The 14,857-nt window shown below is 42.6% G+C and overlaps 1 protein-coding gene and 1 pseudogene across 1 annotated transcript in view; both read left to right on the forward strand.

Annotated features, from left to right (window-relative positions):
* The window catches only part of LOC109465581, a 17,469-nt gene extending 7,516 nt beyond the window's left edge, over positions 1-9,953 (forward strand). The window contains exons 5-19 of the mRNA XM_019762937.1: positions 1,872-2,258; positions 2,714-2,796; positions 3,337-3,400; positions 3,933-4,169; positions 4,440-4,678; positions 4,790-5,069; positions 5,236-5,400; positions 5,605-5,982; positions 6,085-6,342; positions 6,478-6,592; positions 6,914-7,387; positions 7,520-7,648; positions 7,895-8,026; positions 8,601-8,723; positions 8,891-9,953. Of these exons, the coding sequence (XP_019618496.1) occupies positions 1,872-2,258; positions 2,714-2,796; positions 3,337-3,400; positions 3,933-4,169; positions 4,440-4,678; positions 4,790-5,069; positions 5,236-5,400; positions 5,605-5,982; positions 6,085-6,342; positions 6,478-6,592; positions 6,914-7,387; positions 7,520-7,648; positions 7,895-8,026; positions 8,601-8,723; positions 8,891-9,126 (3,300 nt within the window). The 3' untranslated portion in view covers positions 9,127-9,953. The remainder of the gene's footprint in view (positions 1-1,871; positions 2,259-2,713; positions 2,797-3,336; positions 3,401-3,932; positions 4,170-4,439; positions 4,679-4,789; positions 5,070-5,235; positions 5,401-5,604; positions 5,983-6,084; positions 6,343-6,477; positions 6,593-6,913; positions 7,388-7,519; positions 7,649-7,894; positions 8,027-8,600; positions 8,724-8,890) is intronic.
* Positions 9,954-11,381: 1,428 nt separating this feature from the next.
* The window catches only part of LOC109465591, a 6,074-nt pseudogene continuing 2,598 nt past the window's right edge, over positions 11,382-14,857 (forward strand).

The following is a 14,857-nucleotide window of genomic DNA, read 5'->3' on the forward strand; positions in this document are numbered from 1 at the left end:
TGTGTGTGTGTGTGTGGTTTAGCAAGATAACTCAAGAAGCAGTGGATGGATTGGAATGAAACTTGGTAGGTGGGTAGGTCTTTATGAGACCTAGAAATAATTAGATTTTGGGCCCCCTGGTGGCTTTCCCAGGTACTGCAGCGGAACTTCCGGTTTTGATATCTCGTGATCAGGACATGCTAGGGTCACGAATTTTGGATGGCAGATAGCTCTTGGGATAGGGAAGAAGTGACATAAGTTTGGGTCCCCTAGCGCCTTGTTCTGGAACTGCAGGAGCATTTGTTGAAAAATTTTCGAAGGAGGATAACTCAAGAACCGGTTGACGGATTGTCGTGATTTTCGGTATGTAGGTAGATGACAGATGACAATAATGCAAATCAGAAGCTAATTTGCATAATTAATGAGGACATTCTATAAATCTGCTTTGCTCGATAATAGAACTATGAAACACTTGTGACATCTACTTGAGAACGAGAAAAAACATATATAGATTATATAAATGAGGATTATGTAAATGAGGACCTAATTTGCATAATTAATGGCAACTTTTTATAATTCCATACTTGTAACTGCTAGGAATTTCATACTTGCCACATTTGGAAGTTAAGTGAAGGTGAACATCAATAAACATAATTTATTCAAATCATGACCTCATCTGCATAATTTTTGAGGAAGAGCTATAATAGCCTTTTTGTTAAAATAAGGCTGTCATTGGGTGGAGAATATGATCAACTGATATAATCCATGCAAATGAGGCTCTTATTTACAAAATCAATCATTACAATTGTATAATCGCAAGGGTTAACATCATTTGGCGAAGGTATGAGGTCGTGGAGCTCTTGTTTGTTTGTTTGTTTGCTTGTTTGTTCGTGTGTGTGTGTGTGTGTGTCTGTGTGTCTGTCAACAGCATAACTCGAGAAGGCTTAGATGAATTATTTTCATATTTGGTAGGGCTCGAAATTAGATTTTGGGCCCCCTGACAGCTTCTTATGGTAGTGCAGTATAACGTCAGGTTTCGATCTAGCGATCTGCCTAAGGTCACGAATTCTGGACGGTGGCTAGCTCTTGGGCAAGGGAAGAAGTGAGTTTGGGGCCCCTAGAAGGTTGTTCTGGAACTGCAGGGGCTTTTTGAAGACGGATGACTCAAGAACCGGATGACGGATCGTCGTGATGTTTGGTATGTAGGTAGCTTAAGTGATGCTTGACATAATCAAATACTTACTACTTACTTGTAAATAATAAAATAATCAAATAGCATGCCTACAATTATGCAAATCAGAAGATAATTTGTATTATTAATGAGGAAATACTATAAATCTGCTACCTTCCATGATAGGACTAATCACACTTATGACATATGTAATTGTGAACAAGAGGAACATCGGCAGATACAGTCAGACCTGTACCAGCAGGCACCTGTCAGAAGCAGGCAACTTGATCATGTTGTTTGTGTTCAGTGTACGATTCTCGGGAATCTTTGCCTGTGTATTGTGATGGCAACGGACCGTGAGAGGGAAAACAGTGTATGTTATAAGATACGCAAAACAATCAAGTTGTAAAATAGTTTTCAATGGTTTAAAAAACAATATATATTTCCACAAAAACTCGGTAGCCTACCGTCTATGATCTTATTAGCATAAAGACACAATGAAAGATTTATGATTTCTCAATCATATAGGTTAACAGTATTCGGGGAAAGTATGAGGTCGTGGAACTCTATTTATAAGTACTACACTGTTCGATCCTCCGTTAAATCCCTAATTTCTGGAAACTTTCTGTTTTTAGTTATGATGGTCCTGTGCCTCTTTTATTCGATTTTTTTTAAGGATCATGCTTATCGCAATGTATTCTCTTACTCTTGCCTGATATAGGTCCTGAAAAAAGTCTTCACCGTTGACGAGGATGGCCCAACAAACAGCATACAGCTCCAACCGACACTGCCGCTTGATTGCAGTTCCTTGGGACCCTACTGCACTGTTTCAATACCAGTAAACTTCGAGGAGGAAAGTCATCGTGTTTGCCACGGAGGGGAAGTGCCTCAGGTGGTAACAGACGGTAATGCGGTAACAGACAGCGGTAACACGTGCTCGTTCCTATACGGCGTGGATGACTGGAACGTTAACGGCATCATAGACATCCCCGTGATCGCTGTTCGTGACTCCCAGGTCGATGGCCTGGGGTACATGAGGGTCAAGTTTGGTCCTTTCGCGGCAGGGGTATCAGACTTGTGGGATGGCTACCAGCTTGAGGATGTAGAAGTAAGTTTAAAAACGTTTTGTAGACCAACCAAAAAGCCAAAGAAGCAACATTTATATGAGGCATATATCTTGTATTCTTTCTCTATTCCAAGCAAGCAGTTACTCAAGCAAGTGGACGTGATTTTGGAAAATCATATCCAGTTGCTTGAGTAAATTTTTTTGGTGTATCGTATTACTTAGTACCTGGATGTCTAACCTTCACCGACGAAACACGAATCTTGTCGTAAACGTTAACATCAAAGGTATGAGGTGATTTGATTGGTTGGTTAGGCCCTCCAACGTCGGTCAGGTGTCATCATTGTGTATCTAGACAATTTAGTTGTCTGTTTATGTGTTTGGCTATAGTCGGTCGACGGAAAGATGTCTGCATATAGTGTACTGGACGTTACATTAAGGTTGCAAACAAAGCAAAAGCACCCTTACATACATCTTGATAAAACGCACTATGTTCTTAGATTCTCTCTCAGGACAAAGACTCGATAGGAGATGTGACATGCACGTCAACTGGCGATCCACATTATACAACATTTGATGGCCGGTAAGTAGAAAACAATGTTACACACACACGTCAACTGGCGATCCACATTATACAACATTTGATGGCCGGTAAGTAGAAAACAATGTTACATACACACGTCAACTGCAGGGCGATCCACATTATACAACATTTGATGGCCGGTAAGTAGAAAACAATGTTACATGTGTATGGTGTGTGTGTGTGTGTGTGTGTGTGTGTGTGTGTGTGTGTGTGTGTGTGCGTGTGCGTGTGCGTGTGTGTATGTGTGTGTGTGTGTGCGTGCGTGCGTGCTTGTGCGTGCGTGTGTGTGTGTGTGCGTGCGTGCGTGTGTGTGTGCGTGCGTGTGTGTGTGTGCGTGCGTGCGTGCGTGTGTGTGTGGTTGATTTTACCCATTTACACAAATGTTCTTTAGAAAAATTTAAAAACGTGATTGTTGCAACTGTCTTGTACATTTAGATTGACGCATTTCAAAATTGAAAACATTTAAAACATTGACCTGCCCCTAGTCATCGAGTCACGTAGAAGGAACTACTAACAGTTATCTTGGCAATCATCAATCAGGTTCTATCACGTGTACGAGCAGCAAACATTCACTTTGTACAAGCACCGGGATCTCCCTATTGAGGTGTGTCTGTGTTCATTATTTCAGACTTTTGAATCTAAGGGAACGGCCTTCTTCGCTATGTATATATGCACAGCATGCTCTCACTCTCACAGAAACCAACGGGAACTAGAGACAGTTTACATCGGGGAACAATTTGTCGTAAACTTGCTACGTCACTAGTACTGTTATATTATCATGGCATTGAAATTAAAGTGGGGTCATCTTATTAGGGATTTTGCCACGAAAGCTAGGAGGAAGTCCTTGGCACAGTGGAGTTAGTATATGGTTAAACGTTTTGCTAGTTACAAGAATTCTTCTTCTTCAGTTTGCGTTTCATTTAGAGGCCTCATGACACGTGTGGGGGCGTGTAAGGGGTGGTCTCTTATTTGTTGGTGATGTTAGATGTGATTTATGTCTGGCTGTAAGGCAGCTGACAGTAGAGTGCTACACTTGGTGCGCGTTAAATGTATGGTTTCTGATGACTGCCTGCTACGGTACTGATACATGTAAAAATGTACAGGTGTAACGTTGTAAGAATGTGACTGTATTTCAGGTTCAGACCCGGACGAGAATGTGCTTCCGCGGTAATGTTGCCTGCAATTGTGGTGTCGCTGTTAGATCTGGAAATGAAACACTCATTCTCAACAAGTGTGCAGGAGGTATCCAGCGGTACAACTTTCCGTCGGGCTCCTGGACTGTATATGACGGATTTCTGGCCTCAAGAATTGATCATTATGGCCCCGTGGGGGAAGATATCAATTTCTACAAAGACAGAAATTCCCGTTTTTATGTAAGAATTTCTGTAAGGTTATTTTGTCACAAACTAGTTTGATATATCGCACTTATCATGAGATTTCATCTATACGGTCTGTGCCTTCACGATGTTGATGCTCCTGACGAATCCTTGCGTTACATCGTGGATGATACTCGTATTAGTATTACTGAACACAAAATCACTGAAATGAAAATATGAAATAACGCAGCATCCCTGTTCTTTTGATAAGACACATTCTTGTGTTATTCCATGTGAAATAACAGACACTTTAACAACCATCTACAGGTCTTCCTACCTACGGGATCACTCATAGACATACAGGTGAAGGGCGACGGTGTCAATCCGTACATGGACATCGCTATCCGTCCTTCAGCCGACGACAAAGGCAACACTCTGGGGTTGTGTGGAACATTTGACGGGGACAGAACAAATGACGGTCTTCACAGGGATCTGTCAACGGTTTCTACCATACATCACAACCAAGTAATGACAAGTGGCAATAGTGCATTCGTTAACAGCTGGAGGTAAGTGTCGTTTCGAAGTCAAGATTTTATATATACATGTGCATGTTTTCATCGGCATATGATACTTACATTTGACAGTCTCTAACCACTATTTTCTGTTTGATTTTACAGAGTTGATGACGCGAACAACATCTTCTATGGCAATGTTCATCCGTTACCGGCGTCTGAAATAGAGCGCCGCTACTGTTCTTGTGTAACGGATGGTCGTGGACAGAATATTCACTGTAAGATAAGCCCTGCCTATGACTGTAAAGCTGCGGAACTGAAGAGTCGAGGCATTCAGCCCATTGAGAACAACAGCGCGCGCAGGAGACGGGACACCAGCTACAACGATGACGTTTACGATGACGACATGTTCGGATTTGACGACAGCGCACCTTCCAGCCCCGTTGTAAGTTTTGTATGGGCCAGAACAAGGGTGATTCTTACTGCTTATTGGTTAATGATATTTCCAAATGATGTTAGAAAAGTGTTTTGTTCTCCAGACTGAGCTCGAGCTTGTCGTGTAATGATTAAGGCCATCAACTAGTGTATAAATAATTTTTGTTTAATTTCAGACGCCCCCCACCTGGCCGGCCCCTAATGGGATGACAGAAGCTGAGGCCAGGGCGTACTGCGAGAACAACCTGGTAAATTCTCCATCTGGACAATTGTGTTCGTCAATCCTTGGAGACTCCATCGACACATCATCGGTGGTAGATTCATGCGTCGTCGACATCCAGGTGAGGTGCATATACTCCGCGAAATCCTTCATATTTCGATTCAATGATACAGACATGGGGTCAAAATTGTGGATGTCGTTTTTATGTTGAACGCGACACTTTTGTCATATTTGGAGTTGCAATTGTCATCAAAACATAGTTGTACTTTTCATAACGAAGTTAAATTTCGCAGTTACTAATACATGCACTATTTTTTGTTCACAGGCTACCGGCGATACTACATTTGTACAGACAGTAGTCTCCTCGTTGGAAGCACGGTGCTCTGACGCCCTGTACAAAAACCTGACATGTTGGACGAGCAACAACAACGTGACACTCGAACCACCTTCCTTCTTCTTTGAAACTGTCTCCTGTCCAAATAACTGCAGTGGCAGAGGCGTCTGTGAGAAGGGACAGTGTGTCTGTCAGAAGGGGTTTGAAGGTCCGTCCTGCTCGATAGAGACAGATGCGCCGCCAAAAGCTTACTTCATCCCGAAGGAAGGACTGTGTGACATCAACAGCAGGCCATGCGAACGGACCCCTGTTATCGGGAGGGACTTCTTGCAATCAGAAAACTTGACGTGTTCTTTACAAACAGCACAGGTTAGATATTTGTGAAGGTGACGATTGAAACAGTCATGTATTATTTGGTATTTGACAATATCGAAAAAAATCGTTTTTGTCTTTTCACATTATTTTGTTTAGATTGACGAAAACGGCGTACATCCTCTTCCTGTCGAAAACATCACCGTTCCAGCCACGTTTGAAGATGACTCTCGCGTTATCTGCCCCCTTCCGCCATCGATATCTCGGCGGAGTACGGCAGCCGGACACAGGACAACAGCCGAGGCGACGCTCGTCTCCATCAGTAACGACGGTGTGCGCTTCAGCCCGCCGGTCCTGCTCATCACGTATGACGCCGTCTGTCAGGACTGCAACGTCACCGGATTCTGTGTTCTCAGGGTAAGCTTCTACGTTTTGCAGGCTACTTAGCTACTTCTACATACATGTACGTTCTTATCAATAATATTACAGTAGAAATACACCTCTATACAAAGTGTTTCCTTCTATTTACATTTAATAACTATTTATTCACAGAACAACTCCTGTGAGATAGACGGGACTTGCTATTCCAGTGGAGACACACAGATCGGCAACTGGTGCAAACAGTGTGTCCCGTCAGTCAACGTGTCAGCATGGAGCGACAGGCTTGGTGAGTCTTGCGGTCTTGTCTATTAATATCGACGTCTTTAGGCTACTTCATTTGAAACACAAAAAATGACATGTTTAACAAGCAATATCAATTAATAGTTCACAAGTTTTGAAAAGCTGGCTCACACCTTAGCCTGTTGTAGAATGTGGAAAGCAATCGTGACGGCGGCGATTATGATGTTGTCAAATGTTGTAAAATCCTTTGCCATATAGCCATTTATATCGGGCTATCTAACGACTTGGGATGGAGTTCTAGAATTGTCATGTAATTGCTAGAGTTGTTCTATCTGTTCTATTATAGCCGATCTGTTTGTTTCCACAGATAATGCACCGCCCGTCTTTGAACCTACCGGCGACATCATTGCCTTCATCAACCATCAGCTGAACTTCACAGTCAAGGCAGCGGACCCGGAAAACCACCCCTACCTGAGCTACTCACTGGTGGGAGCCTCACCAGATCCTGACCTGTCCCTGTCCAGCGATGGTCTGCTGAACTGGACACCCAAACTAAACACAACCATCATCGTCAACGTCACAGCTGCTGACGAGTGTGGTGCGAGTTCTACAGAATCTTTCACTGTCATCGCCCGTGACTGTCCGTGTCAGAATGGCGGCATGTGTCCTTCCTTCGCGCTGGACAGTCCTGATAACATCAACTGCAGCTGTAACGGTACCGGCTTCACGGGTCAGATGTGTGACGTGGATGTGGACGAGTGTGCGGACAGCCCGTGTGTCCATGGAGTCTGTAACAACACCGTCGGCGGGTTCCAGTGCGACTGTGAGCAGTATTACACAGGTAGGGCAAACACTCATCAGAGATCCCCAGAGTATTTCTTAGAAGTGATTCTTAAGTGCAATTGATGCATTATAAACATCGTGTATACAAAAACCCAACAAAATTTACATTCAATATTGTCCCTTCCTTTAGGTCCTCTGTGTGACCAGGAGACGCCATGTTTCTCCAACCCTTGCCCTGACAACGGGACATGCGCAGACATCCCCGGCGCCATCCAGTGTACCATCTGTCCTGAGGGGTCGGCTTGTGTGGTCATTGAAAGTAAGTATCAACGTCAAGTGCTGAATTTTGTAGATCTCACGATATTTTACTTTGATTTGTGCTCAAATTTTCAAATTGTTCTGAAATCTTAACGATTTCTCTATTTAAAAAGACAACATTCACGCATATATTAATGATGTATCAATTTTTGAGGTTTAAGCCAATACCTACAGGTAGCAAGCTTTCATTAGGCGAATTTCATTTACAATCCTGGCACATTTTCAAAACTCCATCTTCCCTCCCCAGTCCCCCTGGACCCGTGCTCGCCCAACCCATGCTATGCTGACGTCACCTGTGACGTAGTTGATGACGTGTACAGCTGCGGACCCTGTCCTGCCGGGATGACTGGTGATGGAGTCAGCTGTGTCCAAGTAATTGGTGAGTAGTGATGTGCTCTAAATGATTCGTTCGTTTAAATGGTACACAGCATGTTAACATCATGAAAGTTCATCTGTGTTGGTAGTTACATGTTTAAAGTTAAGACTTTTGGTCCAACACAAAAATTCTCTCACCTAGAGCTTTTGACCAGTCACTCTGGTCTTCCTCAGTAGACTGACCCAGAGAAGCTTGTCACGTGGCTTCTTTGAATTGTGACGTCAACACTGGGTCAAAGGTATCTGGTAGACGATGTTGGCCCCCGTCGCGGTTCACTGTAGGGTGATGGGCCCTGATGTAAATGGCTTCCTTCACCCCTCTCAAGAAATAGTCTTGTTCAGTGTCTAAAATCCTTAGTGTCAAGTGAAACAAAATGTCCGGGTGACTCTATGTGAATGTGTTAACATGTTAACATAGTTAGGTAGAAAAAAGACTCGACAAGAGTCTTGTTGCGCATATTCTCTAAAAGTGGTTTAATATCAAAAAGCCATCAATTCTGATTGTTACAGTCTTGGTGTGGGATTTAGTGTGGGAATTAGCGCAAACATCTGTCTTCCTTTATTTTATCCTTCCCCAGGCTGTTCCTCCCAGCCGTGCTACCCGGAAGTGACGTGTACAGATGTACCAGGTGGACATGAGTGTGGGGACTGTCCGCAAGGCATGACGGGAGACGGAAAGAACTGCACTCAGGACACTGGAGGTACCTTGTAGCGCCATCTTGGCACGTTGAACTGTAAAAGATAGATTCGTAGGTATGGCAACGTCCGAATTGGATGCAAAATTTAAAAGTAGAGTGAACAAACGCACCGATAGTTATGGTTGATGATTGTAGTCGGCTTCTAATGTATGTGCTATATTCTTCCCCAGTGGCGGACCAACAAGGGTCCAGCTGGTACGAACAGCCCGCTTACATCGCGCTGCTGTCTGTGGGGGCAGTCGTCGCCGCTGCAGCTCTGATCGGAGTCGCTGTGTGGCGCGTCAAACCACACAATGTCACCAAAATCAAGGTGGGAGATCTGCCGCTGGAGGACAGGAAGAAGAGCGATGGTGCCGGAAGTCGCCATGCCGAGGGGATGTTGGACCAGGATGACAAAAATGATTAGTGTAGCATTAGAGTTATACCGCAGTGGTTTTCAGTGGTTACTTCAAGTGGGAGTCTAAACACCCAATGTAAATGCATTAGAAGCAAAACTATCATTCTAACTAACTCAGCATCTCAACATCATTGTCTCAAGACATTATCTGTTGAGATTTAGCTTACCTTAAGTCATCTCTGTCTTGGTTAAACTACAAGATGTTTCATGTGAATCGTTTTGAAAAGAAACAGATTCTTTCTTTAAAGTATACCAACATCTCCCTGCCAGTTTATACAATATATTAAAGCATAGGGACAATTTTAGGTTTAGCAATAACGTTAACTGGAAAATTATCTCAAATTTTTGACATTAAACTGAAAATTGATTATGGAAAGGCTTATCAAAGGAAATGATTTGTTAATGAAAGAAGAATATTCAACGGATGAGACGACTCATTTATTATATTATTAATCAGTTTACTAGTTATAGCTTTTTGTTTTCGTCTTCCTGTGTGGGTGTGTTTGTGTTCTGTGTTTATATTTTTTCACCTTTGAACAATAATATGAATAAGTCGTTATGATGTTTTATTCTGCACAAGTTGAATATCGTTTCTTGTGAATGCACGTATCCCAAATAGTCCATTTACCTGTTGACTAGATATGTGTGGAGGACAAAACATTCAAAAACGTTTCATAATCCAATGTCATTGGTCAGCATGCAATGGCTGTTACAAATGATTGCCTTATAATAAATGTCAATGCTGTGTGGAATAAAAGTCTCAATATAAGGTTTAGTAGTAATTTGACGTGAATGTTTATGCTTCAGACGTGCACAGTTATGGGTCCAATATTCAACACAACCTCATTGAAATACACTATTTGTAAGATCTGGATCTGTCCCTTCCTACATCAGATCTGTCCCTTCCCTTCCACAGAAGAAAATATGTCACATCATTTCAAGAAAAAGCTTCCATACGTATCACTTGTGTCTAAAAGTAAAAGATGCAGAAGGTAGAAGCAATTCCATCCGTAAATAATTCATCAGGTTGGTAAACGAATGAATAGCAAAGTTCTTTGATCACAACCATTAATTTTTCACGAGCCGACATTTCGATGACCGTCTGTCATCTTCATCAGGGCAATTCTGACTGGTTTACTGTACACTGACGCTAGATGTTACTTGGTGCATAGTGCACTAAAGGTGTTACGTGGTTCACAGTGCACTGTTACTTGGTTTACAGTGCACAGTGCGAAACGTCGGCTCGTGAAAAATAAATGGTTGTGATCAAAGGACTTTGCTATTTATTCGGTACAAGCAATTTCTTACTCAGAAAAGTATATATAAAATAGCCACATGGTGACCAAAAAATGTTCACAATTTGTTGACAAATTAGACATCAGACAAAATTCTGGTTCTTATTCATTTACTTGCTGCCTACTCTGAGCATCGCCACAATTCCAAAACTTTCCGCACATAAAGGATTCCTATATCATGTTCTACTTTCACCTTTTGTTTATAACAAACAAAAGGAGTTAACGGATTACTTAAAACTAATTTTTCTTGGTTTAGGTTTGTTTTTGTTTCCTATAGATTTAAAATTGTCTTCACTTCATTATTGGAAACTATATAGAAAAACCATCACGTCTCTTATATATATGGTGGTTCCTCAGTTGCTTTGTAATCTGCATGAAAAGGGTTTGAGTTATAGTAACAATAAAACAGTAAAGCAGTCCTTCACCGAATTACAATGGCTCTTAACCACGTACGACCTGATATCATGATCAATCAGTCATTACTTCGGCAACTTTTATTGGGCCCTGTTGAGGAACGGAAGAGTGCTTGACTCAGAACTAAGAGGTCCGGGGTTCAAGTCCTGACATGTCACCGATCTTGTACCCTTCGGAAAGGAACTTTACACGACTTTCCTCACTTAGTTTAGGTAAACATGAGTATCGTTCTGTCCTGTATTTGTCCTTTGTGTTGGTGGCGGTTAAAAATGAGTTGAAAAAAACTCGTGTGTCGTCACTATGTCTAGTCATGAAATGTTAGGATAAAAACATGTGTCATCCTGGTGAACGCACTAGTACATCAAACAAAGAGATTTTGATTTTTATAGAACCGTTAGCACTCAACACTTACAAGTGCACTACAGAAACACTTAGGCTAGTAATCCACCGGGCAAGAATGTGCGATGGGCAAGCATCTTTGTTCTTTGGTCAACAAAGTGCTTCATAAATGCCCCACACGGCTCACACCACCCAGTTCTAACCCGACGCTACACCATGAGTACGGCGGTGCTTCTGACTCTCCTCGCGCTCCTGCATCGCGGAGCTGCAGCGAACGTCAAGAACCTCCCCGAGATTCTCCACCAGGAGACAGCGGCGGAAGGGAAGGAAGTATCCGGCCCAGCCCACCCCGTCCTGCCCGGCTCTGGACCAGCTCCTGTTGTACCTGAGCGCACAGGACAGCCTGGGGGAACAGCTGGAACAGCTGAAGAACAGGACAGACAGCCTGGATGGACAGCTGCAACAACTCGCTGAAGTAAGCATTGTTATAGAGCTATTGAAATTACGGTTAGACGAAGTGGATTCTTGATCGTTTGCACAATGTCACAAGACATTATTGACACAAACAAGACTAGGAGCATATTATTTTGCCATGACAGTGTTTATATGCAAAGCCAAAAATGGAACTACCGTGCATCAGTTGCACTGGAAACAACGTCTAATTACCTCCATGAAAAATGGAAGTATTGTTTTTGGTGTGTCTGTGTGTCTGTGTGTGTGTGTGTGTGTGTCTGTCTCTGTGTGTGTGTGTCTGTCTCTGTGTGTGTGTGTGTCTGTGTCTGTGTGTTTGTGTTTCCGGACATTTGCGGCCAGCATAACTTTTAAATCTTTGGATGGATTCTAATCGTGTGGATAGGTTTTGGGTAGCCAAAGGTCAAGGTCGATTTTGGGCCTCCTGGTGGCTGACCTTGGCACTCCAGCAAAACGTCCGGGTTTTGTATCTTTTGTCCTGGACATGCTATGGTCTTGATTTTTGAGTGGTTGATAGCTCTTCCTGAGTAATAAGTGGCGTGGGTTTGGTCCCCATACCAGCTTGTTCTGGAACTGCAGGGGGGGGGGGGGTCTGGCGAAACCTTTCAGAGCAGATACATTCACAAAGGAACAATATATTTTTATGATTTTTGGTATGTGGTTAGCTTAGACAGATATCTTCATTATTGGATGCAAATCATGCACATGATGACTTTATTTGCATAATTAATGAGGAAAGTCTGTAATTCCAGACTTTTAAATCATGGGACTTTGGTACATGCAATGTTAATAATCTATGGCAGGTGGAATATCACCAGATACCAATTACGCAAATACGGACCTAATTTGCATAATTAATTTGAAAATTCTATAACTCCTTAGTAAATGATGGGAATTTCATACTTGGGACATGTGTAAGTTAATCAAAAGTTAACATCACGATGCAAATATTATGTAAATGTAGAGGTCATTTGCATAATCAAAGAAGAAATTTACATTTACATGTAAAGCAAATATTTCATGGAGGTATGAGATCTCGGAACTCTTGATTTTAATCCAAGCTTACGAACGACATTTGAAATAAAGTTTCAGGTTGGAAATGGCTTGAATACCACCGTCGAGGCACTTCAGGCGACAGTCAGCAACCAGGACATCATCATCCAACAGCAGTCTGCAGCCTTACAGCAGATGGAGGGAACTCTGCAGCAACTGGAGACCACCAATCAGCAACAGGCCAGCAGCCTACAGCAACTGGAGACCACCAATCAGCAACAAGCCAGCACGCTACAGCATCAAAACGCAACCTTGCAGCAACAGGAAGCAACCCTGCAGCAACTGCAAACCACCAATCAACAACAGGCCAGTAGTCTGCAGCAACAGGCCGCAACCTTGCAGCAACAGGAAGCAACCCTACAGCAACTGCAAACCACCAATCAACAACAGGCCAGCACGCTGCAGCAACAGGCCGCAACCTTGCAGCAACAGGAAGCAACCCTACAGCAACAGGAGGCAACCCTTCAGCAACATGCGACAACTTTACAACAATGTACCACAGAGCTGCAGCAGCTGGAAGGTACGCACACGCATTTATAGAAGGAACAGTATCAATTTATACAAATTTAATCAGATTAGCAAGACTTAGATCAAAGAGAGATAAAGTACATATGTAGAATGTAGGTGTCTTCAGGTCATTGTAAATATAATCCATTGTAAATATAGCTTTTCACTTTGTTAACTGTTAGTTTTGATTTATCTTCACAGACAGGGTGACTGTCCCTCGGACCTGCATGGACCTACTCAACAGCGGCCACAATACGAGTGGAGTCTACACCATCTATCCAGCCGGAGACGTCACAAGTCCCATCCGGGTCTACTGTGACATGGACACCGACGGGGGAGGATGGGTGGTATGTTATAAATGGAAAATAGTTTCAAAATATACACATGAAGAACCCTAAATCTTTCAGAGGTGTTAAAACTAAAAAGCACCAATCACAAATAGTGTAAACATTCACATTGCAAATACGGGAGTACACTTGGTAATGATAAATAAAGGACAATTTTCAAACGCAAAACAACCCGTCTATCTCTCAGGTGTTCCAAAGGCGGAAGGACGGTTCGGTAGAATTCTTCCTGGGCTGGCAGGAGTACAAGGCGGGGTTCGGGGATCTGACAGGAGAATTCTGGCTGGGTAGGTGGTTGGTTAACTTTTTGTATCCTGTGTTATGCAATGTAGAGATTGTGATTTCTACACAGTATCTTAAGAAACTAAAAAAAAGGCGCTAACACTACTCCATCCATCTCCACAGGTAATGACAACCTACACCGCCTGACGACACAAGGATGGTACGAACTTAGGGTGGACCTGGAAGACTTCGAGGGAAACTCGGTCTTCGCCAAATACAGCAACTTCAGGGTGGAGAACGAATGGAACAAGTACAGGCTGACTGTGGGGGGATACTCGGGAACTGAAGGTATAGTCACTAACTAGAAAGGCCAATATTTGCTTTGGAGCAAATACAGCGATGGGTTCACCACATTTTACGACATGGCAGGGAAAGAATGAGAAACACAAGGGAAAACAATGATTTACATTGATATAACTACGTATAATATGAAGTAACATACAACTAAAACAACAGTTGGATAGCTATTCCCTACTTTATTGGTTAGGATTTTTAATTGCATAATTAAAAATCCTGTTGATTTTCAAAAAAAAAAACGTTCATGCCCCGCATTCCAATGCTGGAGCAGAAAAGCTTGAAATACCTACCAAAACACTTGAATAAAGACATACTGTCAGTATGGAAATGCTCTGTGCAGGTGTTAATCAAGTTAAATCCCAACAGCCAATCAGCAAGAAATGCTCTGTGCAGGTGGAAATGCTCTGTGCAGGTGTTAATCAAGTTAAATCCCAACAGCCAATCAGCAAGAAGTATAGAGGAAAGCTGCATGCCTATTGGTTGATGCCCTGCATTCCATTGTGATGACTCATGCCCAGACGTGGTAAACACGGCACACTAACACAGTAATACATTTGCTATAACACAGCCAAAAAACTCAAATAAAACCATTCTAAAAGCCTGTATCACAAAATTTTAAAAAACGCTTAGGGGTATTTGCCCACTGTACCTCCATACCAAATTTCAGGACCTTAGGCCCTAAAAATGAAGAAGCTGAATCCATTTAAAAAATGGCAGGAGAAGGAGATTGTAGAGGAC

Source organism: Branchiostoma belcheri, unplaced genomic scaffold, assembly GCF_001625305.1.
Source record: "Branchiostoma belcheri isolate BF01 breed outbred unplaced genomic scaffold, Haploidv18h27 scaffold153, whole genome shotgun sequence".
Classification (NCBI taxonomy): Eukaryota; Metazoa; Chordata; class Leptocardii; order Amphioxiformes; family Branchiostomatidae; genus Branchiostoma; species Branchiostoma belcheri.